The sequence below is a fragment of the Coffea eugenioides genome, chromosome 1 (assembly GCF_003713205.1).
Source record: "Coffea eugenioides isolate CCC68of chromosome 1, Ceug_1.0, whole genome shotgun sequence".
Taxonomy (NCBI): Eukaryota; Viridiplantae; Streptophyta; class Magnoliopsida; order Gentianales; family Rubiaceae; genus Coffea; species Coffea eugenioides.
This window is the reverse complement of record NC_040035.1, coordinates 35031841-35047521: the sequence shown is the minus strand read 5'-3', so window position 1 is coordinate 35047521 and position 15681 is coordinate 35031841. Positions and strand designations below refer to the sequence as shown.

Genomic DNA, 15681 nt, shown 5'->3' with positions numbered 1-15681 from the left:
AGTACTTTTTTGAGATAATTATTCATCTAGATTAGAATGTTAGCTATTGTATATCTTTGCAACTAGGTCAAAAACTGATGTTTTGTAATTGTAACCCCTACTGAGAAGGAGATGCTTTGCTATATGTCATAAATGATACAATAAATCATAATTGATTAATTGGTCAATGTGGATGTTTCATGATGATATGCCCTTGGAATCAATATAAATCAAAGAATTTGGCTTGTAAGAACCGAAATTCCATTAGCAATGATTTCTTCAAGTATGCTAATTGTTCAAATCTCACTTATATGACAAGATAATGAGGTGGATTGCCCTCATATCAAAATCAAATTCAAACTAAACAACAAATTTTAATATCCCTAAAGTGCATGAGCAGATATAAGTAGATCTTTTATTCTATTAGATTAGACGCAAAGTGGTTAATTGTGTTTTATAATTATATTTCAGTGCATATTATATTTTTTACTCAATACGTAATTTATTATTTTTATGTTTAATATCACATAATAAAATCGTCATACTTCAATTCTTATACTACAAAATACTAAATAATAATTATTAACTATCTTTAATTATAGGTACTAAACTCTCGCGCATGGCGCGGGCTTTTTCCCCTAGTATTAATATATATAACACATACGAATTTGAAATTGAATATCAAATTAGGTATTCGATTATGATTTCGCATTGTGAATTCGAAATCCAAAATTTCGTTTTGAGAAAACATATTCTCAAATTCAAACCCAATTCGTATATTTTGAAAATAAAAAAATCCAATTTCCTTTACGCTTTTCACTTTGCCGATTTCGAGAATTCCAAAATTCGAATCGAATTCGATCGATAAATCGATTTTTTTTAAAGTTACATGCTCCTATAACTCAGCATGAATCACTTATTATATATTTATCCTCCACCTACGAAAGGACATAAGAATTTATAACTCTCTTGTAGTATAAAGCTAAGTTAAAATATCTAGATCAAGAAAAAAAGAAAAATACACACTTACACTTTTCATTCTTTTCCTCCGTCATTTCCCTAGAAACAAAACAAGCACCTTTAATGTAGTAATAAAAATTTTAAAAAAAATGTTCGGGGGCCATTACAAAGGGCACAGTAAATATACGGGGACACAACCAGAAATCAAGCCAAATTTGAGGGCAACAAGGACGCTTAAATAATCGCGCTCTCTCCGTCAAATTAGGGTTCTTATATTCACATTTCTATTTTCTACACGCTGACAATTCACACTCTCTACCTTCACTCCTTTCCCCAGCAGAAGCCCAACAGAATCAATAATAAATTCGTAAGCCCATTGTGTTTGTTTACATCAGCACCATCATTCATGTAAATATGTGCTTAGTTATCTAAAAAAATTGTTTTTAGTCCTTAAAATCTAGATTGCATTTCTTGTTTATTTTCTTAAGCTTCACAAGTCCTCGTGAATCTTTGGTGGCAGATGCTGTATTCTTCATTTGAGAAGTTTTTATTTCTGGGTTGGTAGTAATGCTCGTAAAGTTCAACTTTTTTAATTGCTTCTTTCTTTTTACATAATATGGTACGAATGATTGGGAATTATTCTGTGCTTAGCTATTTTTTAATTTATTTTAAAAAATTATAGCTTGAGATACAGCAGTTGGCGGTTGTAGTCTAGTTTCAATGATTTTGTAATAATAGTGAATTATTACGGGTTATTACATTAAAAATTATGTTGTCACTGTATTTTTGAAATTATCCCCAAAAAAAAGGGTAAACAATAAAAGAAGGCGATTGGGAAAGCCATAAAGGAGCCAGACACTGGTAAAGTAATTTACGGGGCCAAAGAGTAAAATCAATAAAAAAAAGGGCATTATTGCAAAACAGGCACTTAAATATCCGTCAGGGTTCTTATTCGCGTTTGCACATGCAGACGCTTCTCACTGTCCTTCTCTGTATTCGTTTATGCAACCTACAAAATCAACAAAAAATTGGTAAGTTCATTTGTTTGTTTATTTAGCTGTGAAGGATTTTTTCCACCTGTTAAATGGATGATTTATTTATATTTTAATTTCTTGATCTTGATTGTAGCTTGTGAACCTTTCATTGCTAATGCCTTATTGTGTCTCTCAGGAGTTCTATATATCTTGGTGGTTAACTTTTCTCCATAAAGTTTATATTTTGTCATAACAATTTGTTTCTGGTGATTGGATTTTATTTTGTGTTTAGACCTATTGATGTTCAACGAAATTGTTAGTTCTGGAGCCTGAGTTATTTTATTTTTTGGCTGGAACTGGTCTGAAACCCGAATGAAGATGGATGTAAAATTTGTTCCCTAAGTTGACCGTTGAGGTTTCTTTTGCATATGAGTGAACTATGAATGAAAATAATCCGAAAGTACTTGCACTTGTTCCTTACTTAAGCCCTCGAATGCCTTTCCTAGTTTTTCTTTCTCTTTTGATCTATTGAGACATTGGATATTTTGGATTTGGAACAAGAAAATCTTGCAAGGGTACTCAATATTGAATCGATTGGTATATTTTGCACATTAGCTTTTCATAAGGGTTAGGTTCATTCCATAAGTCGACCACTCTCTTTAAAGATTTTTCCATTGTAATATTTGATTGTAAGTAAGAATGCAGTCTAATACTACACTTAATCCAAAAAAACATTGCTTAGTATTTATTTGTTGTATGCCAAGTCTGCCATGCTCTGGGTATATGCATGGAAGTCAATTCCTACAATGCTATCATTTACCAAAACATTCTTGCGTGTGGTCTTCTTTCCCAAAACACATGCATGCAAAAAATATTTATCAAGCATGGTAGCCAATGGCATCAGTTTGGTGGACTGAAAATTTATGAGTTATAAACGGCTTGCAATACTGGATGTCATATTGTTGATTAGTCTTCTTATACCAGTAGGATTTCCATATTCCACAATGAGATGATAGTCCCTGAAAATGTGAATGAGACTGACATCTTCCCCTCACTGGAAATAGGATGTGAAACTTCTACACAGGAAGGAAGGATTATATTCATTTGCTGCATTTAGTGCTACAATTGCCAAAGGGCACTGCTTCACCAAAAATCATCCTTCAGTGTTTATTTTTTTGTAGCTATCTTCAAACCATGAACCTTTCTGTAGTTTTCAAATCCTTGCGTAGCTATCCCGCTCTTCGAGTGGTTACTGGCCCTCTACAGTCTCGTGCATTTCAGCTTGATTCATTCCTAGGGATCCAAATCAAAGCCCGTAAGACACAATTATCCAGCTTTCTATGATCCTTATGGCCCTAGACCCCCACCTTCAGATAAGATCATTCGGCTTGCAGAGCAGATTGCAACCCTGTCTCCTGAAGAGCGTAATTTGATTGGTCCCACGCTTAGAGACAGACTAAGACATCCTAAGATTCAACCAGTTTTAGTGGAGGGCATGGACTTGAGTCCTCAGGGAGGGTCTGGTGCTAGGTCTTCAAAGGTTGAGAAGAAGAAGGTTGAAAAAACTGCATTTGATGTCAAGTTAGTAAAGTTTGATGCTGCTGCAAAAATTAAGGTGATCAAAGAGGTTCGTGCTTTCACAAATTTGGGGTTGAAGGAAGCCAAAGATTTAGTTGAGAAACTACCAGTTTTAATTAAGCAAGGTATCACTAAAGAAGAGGCAAATGATATTATAGAGAAGATCAAGGTTGTAAGGGGAGTTGCTGTTATGGAGTAGATTTTCACCGAATTTTGTATGCTTTCTTTGAACTGTTATCAAAGTTCTATTGCCAGTTTTTCGCTCTGATAGAGAAACAACTGCCATTCTGAAGATGTTGTCCTTGCATATTCAAAAGAATAAAACTTTCCTTGCTTGGTAGAGGAGGAACATTATTATATTTTCCTTCAAATTTGGTTTTCATACTTGATATTTTGTGGTGACCCTTAACGGGATTTTGGGATACGAATGGGCCACCAGGGAAATTGGCTTAACAGATGTCTGGTTTGTGTAAAATTGTTGGTGTATGATATTGGAATTATTGTTGATTTAGCTGTGATTGCAACTTACAGGTAGTCTGTTTGGTTCAGCATTTTAACATGGCGGCTGACTTTTCAGTGGCTGCAAATGGCCTCTGTCCATTTTTGAGATGTCCAAACAGTTACATTTCAGGCTTTCGCCAGGTATGAAAATTTTGGAATAGAATTATGAACTCTCAGCATGCGATTTTCACTTAACTGATCCCCAGCAATTAACAGACCCACACTCTAGTAGATAACATTTTTAGCCACTTCATGCAATATTTGAAAATATTTCTTGCGCAAATATGAGATGTGTAACCTTCATTGTTGTAGTCGAATAGCATTCCTAATTGACCAATTGTTACAGGTCAATCAGTTCATCTTAACCTGAAAGCAGTAGTAGAGTAAATAAACATGATTGTGGTCCAAGTCTTCAGTTCTTTGGCCAGATGATAGTTAATATACGATTATGGTCTTGATTCTTCAATTCTTTGGATGGATGGATGGAACTTTTGGGAAATTGTTCATTTAATAAACATGTTTAGTCTTGATTCTTCTAGAAAAGAAAGGTAAATCCTTAAAGGCGAAGGCAAGCTCTTAGAGTGTCGAACCTTGAACATGCATGTTACCTTTTTTGCTTTTGGGTGATGACAGTAGATAACATTTCCATGTGGAACATGACCGAGAAAGACAAAGGTCTAGAGAGTAGACGACTGTGCTCATTTATTGATTTTCCATTTCCCAAGTTATTGCATTAGTTGATCTTCCAACTTGGTTAAGGTAGTGGTTGATGACGAATGAGTTGAGGCTTTCCGAAAAGGATTTGCTAATGTGGATTCATAATGTGTCAATTGCGTCCCCATGTTCCAATTCTTATCCCTCTTGTGAAAGCAAAGATTTTTCAACTTTTTTTTGACGTGAAAGAACTGATGGTGACGAAAATTAAACATGAGCAATGACTTTGTTTTAACTCCTCTTTCATCACAAAATCCTTAATCAACACGGCTTTTAGCATAAAACTTGGCTGCTATTACTTTTCCTCTTACCTTTCCACAGAAAGTAAGCAAGAAATTGACAAATACCTCCTGCGTGCCCTCATAAGTATTATTTGGCTTGTATTCTCCCAAGATATAGGTGCCTATCAAACTATAATGCGACGCAAGAAAAATAAGAAGTAAATAACAAAAGAAATGTGAAAATAAAAGCCATAAAATCAAACTAGTATTGCTTACCTCTATACATAAGCTCTTTTTTTTGTTCAAATTACTCAACAGGAGTGTGCATCGAAATCAAATTCGGTAATTTGGAATTTTAAATTTTCAAAAATTTCAAATTTGGACATTAGAAAATTCGATCGATTTCAAATTCGCTTTCACAAATTCCGAATTCAATTTGAAAGTCGGTAATAACCGATTTCACCTAATTCTGTAATTATATGTAAGTTTTGCTAAACTAAATGCCAACTTTTGAATAATATAAGTTTGTAGTTATACCATAATATACAACTAACTTAATAAGACTTATTATTGTATTGTTTTATAATACTATTATAATTAGATTTATTATTATATAATATAAATTTTTATATTACATATATATTAATATATATAACACATACGAATTTGAAATTGAATATCAAATTAGGTATTCGATTCCGATTTCACATTGCGAATTCGAAATCCAAAATTTCGTTTTGAGAAAACATATTCTCAAATTCAAACCAAATTCGTATATTTTGAAAATAAAAAAATTCGATTTCCTTTTCACTTTTCGCTTTACCGATTTCGAGAATTCCAAAATTCGAATCGAATTCGATCGAAAAATCGATTTTTTTTTTAAGTTACATGCTCCTATAACTCAGAATGAATCACTTATTATATATTTATACTCCACCTACGAAAGGACATAAGAATTTATAACTCTCTTGTAGTATAAAGCTAAGTTAAAATATCTAGCTCAAGAAAAAAAGAAAAATACACACTTACACTTTTCATACTTTTCCTCCGTCATTTCCCTAGAAACAAAACAAGCACCTTTAATGTAGTAATAAAAATTTAAAAAAAAATGTTCGAGGGCCATTACAAATGGCACAATAAATTTATGGGGACACAACCAGAAATCAAGCCAAATTTGAGGGCAACAAGGACGCTTAAATAATCGCGCTCTCCCCGTCAAATTAGGGTTCTTATATTCAGATTTCTATTTTCTACACGCTGACAATTCACACTCTCTACCTTCACTCCTTTCCCCAACAGAAGCCCAACAGAATCAATAATAAATTCGTAAGCCCATTGTGTTTGTTTACATCAGCACCATCATTCATGTAAATATGTGCTTAGTTATCTAAAATTGTTTTTTAGCCCTTAAATGTTGGATTGCAATTCTTGTTTATTTTCTTAAGCATCACAAGTCCTCGTGAATCTTTGGTGGCAGATGTTGTATTCTTCATTTGAGGAGTTTTTATTTCTGGGTTGGTAGTAATGCTCGTAAAGTTCAATTTTTTTAATTGCTTCTTTCTTTTTACATAATATAGTATGAATGATTGGGAATTATTCTGTGCTTAGCTATTTTTTTCATTTATTTTAAAAAATTATAGCTTGAGATACAGCAGTTGGCGGTTGTTGTCTAGTTTCAATGATTTTGTAACAATAGTGAATTATTACTGGTTATTACATTAAAAATTATGTTGTCTCTGTATTTTTTAAATTATCCCAAAAAAAACAATAAAGGAAGGCGATTGGGAAAGCCATAAAGGAGCCAGACACTGGTAAAGTAATTTACGGTGCCAAAGAGTAAAATCAATAAAAAAAAAAGGGCATTATTGCAAAACGGGCACTTAAATAGCCGTCAGGGTTCTTATTCGCGTTTGCACACGCAGACGCTTCTCACTGTCCTTTTCTGTATTTGTTTATGCAACCCACAAAATCAACAAAAAATTGGTAAGTTCATTTGTTTGTTTGTTTAGCTGTGAAGGATTTTTTCCCCTGTTAAATAGATGATTTATTTATGTTTTAATTTCTTGATCTTGATTGTAGCTTGTGAACCTTTCGTTGCTAATGCCTTATTGTGTCTCTCTGGAGTTCTTTATTTCTTGGTGGTTAGCTTTTCTCCATAAAGTTTATATTTTGTCATAACAATTTGTTTTTGGTGATTGGATTTTATTTTGTGCTTAGACCTATTGAAGTTCAATGAAATTGTTAGTTCTGGAGCCTGAGTTATTTATTTTATTTTATTTTTCGGCTGGAACTGGTCTGAAACCCGAATGAAGATGGATGTAAAATTTGTTCCCTAAGTTGGCTGTTAAGGTTTCTTTTACATATGAGTCAACTATGAATGAAAATAATCCGAAATTACTTCCACTTGTTCCTTACTTAAGCCCTCGAATACCTTTCCTAGTTTTTCTTTCTCCTTTGATCTATTGAGACATTGGATAGTTTGGATTTTGAACAACAAAATCTTGCAAGGGTACTCAATATTGAATCGATTGGTATATTTTGCACATTAGCTTTTCATAAGGGTTAGGTTCATTCCATAAGCCAACCACTCTCTTTAAAGATTGTTCCTTTGTAATATTTGATTGCAAGTAAGAATGCAGCCTAATACCAAACTTAATCCAAAAAAACGTTGCTTAGTATTTAATTTGTTGTATGCCAAGTCTGCCATGCTCTGGGTATATGCATGGAAGTCAATTCCTAGAATGCTACCATTTACCAAAACATTCTTGCGTGTGGTCTTCTTTCCCAAAGCACATTCATGCAAAAAATATTTATCAAGCATGGTAGCCAATGGCTTCACATTGGTGGACTGAAAATTTATGAGTTGTAAACGGCTTGCAATACTGGATGTCATATTGTTGATTAGTCTTCTTATACCAGTAGTATTTCCATATTCCAGAATGAGATGATAGTCCTTGAAAATAAGAATGAGACTGACATCTTCCCCATTTCTCTTCTTAAGGTGAGAAGGTCATTGGAAATAGGATGTGAAGCTTCTACACAGGAAGGAAGGATTACATTCATTTGCTGCATTTAGTGCTACAAGTGCCAAAGGGCACTGCTTTACCAGAAATCATCCTTCAGTGTTTATTTTTTTGTAACTATCTTCAAACCATGAAGCTTTCTGTAGTTTTCAAATCCTTGCGTAGCTATCCCGCTCTTCGTGTGGTTACTGGCCCTCTATAGTCTCGTGTATTTCAGTCTGATTTCATTCCCAGGGATCCCAAATCAAAGCCCGTAAGACACAAGTATCCTACTTTCTATGATCCTTATGGCCCTAGACCCCCATCTTCAGATAAGATCATTCGGCTTGCAGAACAGATTGCAGTCCTGTCTCCTGAGGAGCGTAATTTGATTGGTCCCATGCTTAGAGACAGACTAAGGCATCCTTAGATTCAACCAGTTTTAGTGGAGGGCATGGACTTGGGTCCTCAGGAAGGGTCTGGTGCTGGGTATTCAAAGGCTGAGGAGAAAAGATTGAAAAAACTGCATTTGATGTCAAGTTAGAAAAGTTTGATGCTGCTGCAAAAATTAAGGTGATCAAAGAGGTTCGTGCTTTCACAAATTTGGGGTTGAAGGAAGCCAAAGATTTAGTTGAGAAAGTACCAGTTTTAATGCTAAAGAAGAGGTAAATGATATTATAGAGAAGATCACGACTGTAGGGGGAGTTGCTGTTATGGAGTAGATTTTCACTGAGTTTTGTATGCTTTCTTTGAACTATTATCAAAGTTCTATTGCCAGTTTTTCGCTCTGATAGAGAAACAACTGTCATTCTGAAGATGTTGTTCTTGCATATTCAAAAGAATGAAACTTTCCTTGCTAAGTAGAGGAGGAACATTATTATATATTCCTTCAAATTTGGTTGTCATACTTGATATTTTGTGCTGACCCTTAATGGGATTTTGGGATACGGATGGGCCACCAGGGAAATTGGCTTAACAGATGTCTGGTTTGTGTAAAATTGCTGGTGGATGATATTGCAATTATTGCTGATTTAGCTGTGGTTGCAACTTACAAGTAGTCTGTTTGCTTCAGTATTTTAACATGGTGGCTGACTTTTCAGTGGCCGCAAATGGCCTCTGTCCATTTTTTAGATGTCCAAACAGTTACATTTCAGGCTTTTGCCAAGTATGGAAATTTTGGAATAGAATTATGAACTCTCAGCATGCGATTTTCACTTAACTGATCCCCAGCAATTAACAGACCCACACTCTAGTAGATAACATTTTTAGCCACTTCATGCAATATTTGAAAATATTTCTTGTGCAAATATGAGATGTCTAACCTTCATTGTTGTAGTCGAATAGCATTCCTAATTGACCAATTGTTACTGGTCAATTAGTTCATCTTAACCTGAAAGCAGTAGTAGAGTAAATAAACATGATTGTGGCCCAAGTCTTCAGTTCTTTGGCTAGATGATAGTTAATATACGATTATGGTCTTGATTCTTCAATTCTTTGGATGGATGGAACTATTGGGAAATTGTTCATTTAATAAACATGTTTGGTCTTGATTCTTCTAGAAAAGAAAGGTAAATCCTTAAAGGCGAAGGCAAGCTCTTCGAGTGTCGAACCTTGAACATGCATGTTACCTTTTTTGCTTTTGGGTGATGACAGTAGATAACATTCCCATGTGGAGCATGTCCGAGAAAGACAAAGGTCTAGAGAGTGGATGACTGTGTTCATTGATTGATTTTCCATTTCCCAAGTTATTGCATTAGTTGATCTTCCAACTTGGTTAAGGTAGTGGTTGATGACGAATGAGTTGAGGCTTTCCAAAAAGGATTTGCAAACATGGATTCATAATGTGTCAATTGCGTCCCCATGTTCAAACTCTTATCCCTCTTGTGAAAATCAAAGATTTTTCAATTTTTTTTTGACGTGAAAGAATTGATGGTGAAGAAAATTAAACATGAGCAATGACTTTGTTTTAACTTTTCTTTCATCACAAAATCCTTCATTAACACGACTTTTAGCATAAAACTTGGCTACTGCTACTTTTCCTCTTACCTTGCCACACAAAATAAGCAAGAAATTGACAAATACCTCCTGCGTGCCCTCATAAATATTATTTGGCTTGTATTCTCCCAAGATATAGGTGCCTATCAAACTATAATGCGACGCAAGAAAAATAAGAAGTAAATAACAAAAGAAATGTGAAAATAAAAGCCATAAAGTCAAACTAGTATAGCTTACCTCTATGCATAAGCTCTTTTTTTTTGTCCAAATTACTCAATAGGAGCGTGCATCGAAATCAAATTCGGTAATTTGGAATTTTAAATTTGAAATTTTTGAAAATTTGGACACTAGAAAATTCGATCGATTTCAAATTCGATTTCACAAATTCCGAATGCAATTTGAAAGTCGGTAATAACCGATTTCACCTAATTCTGTAATTATATATAAGTTTTGCTAAACTAAATGCCAACTTTTGTATAATATAAGTTTATAGTTATAACATAATATACAACTAACTTAATAAGACTTATTATTGTATTGTTTTGTAATATTATTATAATTAGATTTATTATTATATAATATAAATTTTTATATTACATATATATTAATATATATAACACATACGAATTTGAAATTGAATATCAAATTAGGTATTCAATTCCGATTTCGTATTGTAAATTCGAAATCCAAAATTTTGTTTTGAGAAAACATATTCTCAAATTCAAACCAAATTTGTATATTTTGAAAATAAAAAAATTCGATTTCCTTTTCGTTTTTCGCTTTACCGATTTCGAGAATTCCAAAATTCGAATCAAACTCGATCGATAAATCGATTTTTTTTAAGTTACATGCTCCTATAACTCTGAATGAATCACTTATTATATATTTATACTCCACCTACGAAAGGACATAAGAATTTATAACTCTCTTGTAGTATAAAGCTAAGTTAAAATATCAAGCTCAAGAAAAAAAGAAAAATACACACTTACACTTTTCATACTTTTCCTCCGCCATTTCCCTAGAAACAAAACAAGCACCTTTAATGTAATAATAAAAATTTTTAAAAAAATGTTCAGGGGCCATTACAAAGGGCACAGTAAATATACGGGGACACAACCAAAAATCAAGCCAAATTTGAGGGTATGTCAGCAACAAGGACGCTTAAATAATCGCGCTCTCTCCGTCAAATTAGGGTTCTTATACTCACATTTCTATTTTCTACACGCTGAGAATTCACACTCTAAACCTTCACTCCTTTCCCCAGCAGAAGCCCAACAGAATCAATAATAAATTTGTAAGCCCATTGTGTTTGTTTACATCAGCACCATCATTCGTGTAAATATGTGCTTAGTTATCTAAAAAAATTGTTTTTTAGTCCTTTAATGCTGGATTGTATTTCTTGTTTATTTTCTTAAGCTTCACAAGTCCTCGTGAATCTTTGGTGGTAGATGCGGTATTCTTTATTTGAGAAGTTTTTATTTCTGGATTGGTAGTAATTCTCGTAAAGTTCAAATTTTTTAATTGCTTCTTTCTTTTTACATAATATGGTACGAATGATTGGGAATTATTCTGTGCTTAGCTGTTTTTTCATTTATTTTAAAAAACTATAGCTTGAGATACAGCAGTTGGCGGTTGTAGTCTAGTTTCAATGATTTTGTAATAATAGTGAATTATTACGGGTTATTACATTAAAAATTATGTTGTCACTATAGCTGAGTATTTTTAGCTGTGCTCATAATCATAAGAAAACTAAAGCCAAAAAGGGGGAAAATTCCAGAGGGGGCAAATGATGTGGAAAAGAAAAGTTTTCCTTTGTGTGTAGACATTTGCTGTTTTTTAAATTTTTTTTAAGGCATCTTTTGAATGTTGACTAGCTTTGCTCGTGTCATTCGACTTGAGGAAGAAAAAGATTATACTTTTGGGATAATTGCAGAAACCTCCTTGAGATTTCTGACATTTGCATTGACCTCCCCTCTAGGTTTAGAAATTGCATTCAACTCCCCTGAACAGTAACAATTTGTTGCAGAAACCTCCTTGACAGCTTTTGTAGAAGTGAGATAAGAAATTTCTTCCAATTTTGCCCTCTTCTTGCTTGACAATTATTATTTGCTTGACAATTGCTTAACTAATTATCTAATTAGTTAATAGTTAAACTAATTAACTATTAACTAATTAATTAATTAACTAATTAACTAATTTCTATTTATCTAATTAACTAAAGCCATTGTCTATCCGAAATTAACAAACTATTTGCATGTTAAACTAATTAACTAATTAACTGCTTAACTAATTAACTAATTAATTAACAAACTATTTGCATGTTAAACTATATGCAGTACGTATTACCTATTTAAAGTATCGGCTCTTTATCGGTATTTTACTTTCAAACATTTAATTTATGATAAAAACATCAATGTTTGTAAGTAAAATTCAACAAGTGTTACAGTAATATTCTTACAAAAATGGAGGGGCATAGGGCCATAAATTAAATGTTTGAAAGTAAGAATATTGATATTTTTTGTAACACTTGTTGAATTTTACTTACAAACATTGATGTTTTTATCATAAATTAAATGTTTGAAAGTAAAATACCTATAAAGAGCCGATACTTTAAATAGGTAATGCGTACTGCATATAGTTTAATATGCAAATAGTTTGTTAATTAGTTAGTTAATTAGTTAAGCAGTTAATTAGTTAATTAGTTTAACATGCAAATAGTTTGTTAGTTTCGGACAGACAATAGCTTTAGTTAATTAGATAAATAGTTTGTTAGTTTAACATGTAAATAGTTTGTTAGTTTCGGATAGACAACAGCTTTAATTAATTAGTTAATTAGTTAATTAATTAATTAGATAATTAGTTAGTTAATTAGTTAAGTAGTTAATTAGTTTAACATGCAAATAGTTTGTTAGTTTCGGACAAACAACAGCTTTAGTTAATTAGTTAATTAGTTAAGCAGTTAATTAGTTAATTAGTTTAACATGCAAATAGTTTGTTAGTTTCGGATAGACAACAACTTTAGTTAATTAGTTAATTAGATAAACAAAAATTAGTTAATTAATTAATTAGATAATTAGGTAGTTAATTAGTTAAGCAGCTAATTAGTTAATTAGTTTAACATGCAAATAGTTTATTAGTTTCGGACAGACAACAGCTTTAGTTAATTAGTTAATTAGATAATTAGTTAATTAGTTAATCAGATAAATAGAGATTAGTTAATTAGATAAAAAGAAATTAGTTAATTAGTTAATTAATTAGTTAATTAGTTTAATTATGCAGAAATAGTTTGATTAGTTAATAACTATTAACAATTAGATAATTAGTTAATTGGTTAATAGTTAATTAGATAATTAGTTATTAATTAATTAGATTATTAGTTATTTAGTTAATTAGTTAAACTATGCAGAAATAGTTAATTTAGTGTAATTTTTATTAACAAATGTTTTGTTGGGTTTGATGAAAGTACTAATCACATTCATTTGGTAAAATTAAATCATGTCAGGGGTACTTTAGTAAATTGATCCACTTTTGCCTATTAAATTGCCTCCAACTTTTGATAGGGGAGGTCAGTGTTATTTCAAAATTGATAGGGGAGGTCATAAAAGTTGGGGGAGGTTTCTGCAATTATCCCTATACTTTTCTTTGTGATTTTGTGACATTCATCTTCTGGTAAATGTCATTTCAGGCTTTCGGTTTGAATTGTAGGTCTTTGCCATAAATTTTTCTTAACTCACGTCGTGTTGAATTTAAATCAGGCTTATCCACTCTTCAAGGGAAAGGTGGGCGCCTAAGAAGAATATTTTAGCTGTCTTGGTTATTGTTTATCTTGTTGGTGAGAGAAACACTCTGCAGAGGATTGCATTGTTTTTTGGGATAATTGCAAAAACCTCTCCTGACTTTTATAGTAATAGCATTGACCTCCCCTATCAATTTTGAAATAGCACTGACCTCCCCTATCAAAAGTTGGAGGCAATTTAATAGGCAAAAGTGGGTCAACTTACTAAAGTACCCCTGACATGATTTAATTTTACCAAATGAATGTGATTAGTACTTTCATCAAACCCAACAAAACATTTGTTAATAAAAATTACACTAAATTAACTATTTCTGCATAGTTTAACTAATTAACTAAATAACTAATAATCTAATTAATTAATAACTAATTATCTAATTAACTATTAACTAATTAACTAATTATCTAATTGTTAATAGTTATTAACTAATCAAACTATTTCTGCATAATTAAACTAATTAACTATTAACTAATTATCTAATTAACTATTAACTAATTAACTAATTAACTAATTAACTAATTTCTATTTATCTAATTAACTAATCTCTATTTATCTAATTAACTAATTAACTAAAGCTGTTGTCTGTCCGAAACTAATAAACTATTTGCATGTTAAACTAATTAACTAATTAGCTGCTTAACTAATTAACTACCTAATTATCTAATTAATTAATTAACTAATTAACTAATTTTTGTTTATCTAATTAACTAATTAACTAAAGTTGTTGTCTATCCGAAACTAACAAACTATTTGCATGTTAAACTAATTAACTAAAGTTGTTGTTTGTTCGAAACTAACAAACTATTTGCATGTTAAACTAATTAACTAATTAACTACTTAATTAATTAACTAACTAATTATCTAATTAATTAATTAACTAATTAACTAATTTTTGTTTATCTAATTAACTAATTAACTAAAGCTGTTGTCTATCCGAAACTAACAAACTATTTACATGTAAAACTAATTAACTAATTAACTACTTAACTAATTAACTAACTAATTATCTAATTAATTAATTAACTAATTAACTAAAGCTATTGTCTGTCCGAAACTAACAAACTATTTGCATGTTAAACTAATTAACTAATTAACTGCTTAACTAATTAACTAACTAATTAACAAACTATTTGCATGTTAAACTATATGCAGTATGCATTACCTATTTAAAGTATCGGCTCTTGATAGGTATTTTACTTTCAAACATTTAATTTATGATAAAAATATCAATGTTTGTAAGTAAAATTCAAAAAGTGTTACAAAAAATATCAATATTGTTACTTTCAAACATTTAATTTGTGACCCTATGCTCCTCCATTTTCATAAGAATATTACTGTAACACTTGTTGAATTTTACTTACAAACATTGATGTTTTTATCATAAATTAAATATTTGAAAGTAAAATACCGATAAAGAGCCGATACTTTAAATAGGTAATGCGTACTGCATATAGTTTAACAAGCAAATAGTTTGTTAATTAGTTAGTTAATTAATTAGTTAATTAGTTAAGCAGTTAATTAGTTAATTAGTTTAACATGCAAATAGTTTGTTAGTTTCGGATAGACAATAGCTTTAGTTAATTAGATAAATAGAAATTAATTAATTAGTTAATTAGTTAATAATTAATCAGATAATTAGTTAATAGTTAATTAGTTTAACTATTAACTAATTAGATAATTAGTTAAGCAATTGTCAAGCAAATAATAATTGTCAAGCAAGAAGAGGGCAAAATTGGAAGAAATTTCTTATCTCACTTCTACAAAAGCTGTCAAGGAGGTTTCTGCAACAAATTGTTACTGTTCAGGGGAGGTGAATGCAATTTCTAAACCTAGAGGGGAGGTCAGCGCAAATGTCAAAAATCTCAGGAGAGGTTTCTGCAATTATCCCTTGTTTTTTCCATTGGTGACAAGTTAATCAGGGTTTAAGATATCTATTGTTTCCAAAGTTCTTTAGGCATGGGTT

General features: G+C 31.6%; 1 protein-coding gene and 1 pseudogene across 1 annotated transcript; both read left to right on the top strand.

Moving 5' to 3' along the window:
• The window catches only part of LOC113761508, a 48783-nt pseudogene extending 39876 nt beyond the window's left edge, over positions 1 to 8907 (top strand).
• LOC113771168 (50S ribosomal protein L7/L12-like) lies at positions 3108 to 3810 on the top strand. The gene is given in 3 exon segments (XM_027315785.1): positions 3108 to 3195; positions 3198 to 3218; positions 3221 to 3810. Coding segments are annotated over 3 exon segments (579 nt in total). The 3' UTR covers positions 3691 to 3810.
• Positions 8908 to 15681: the final 6774 nt, after the last annotated feature.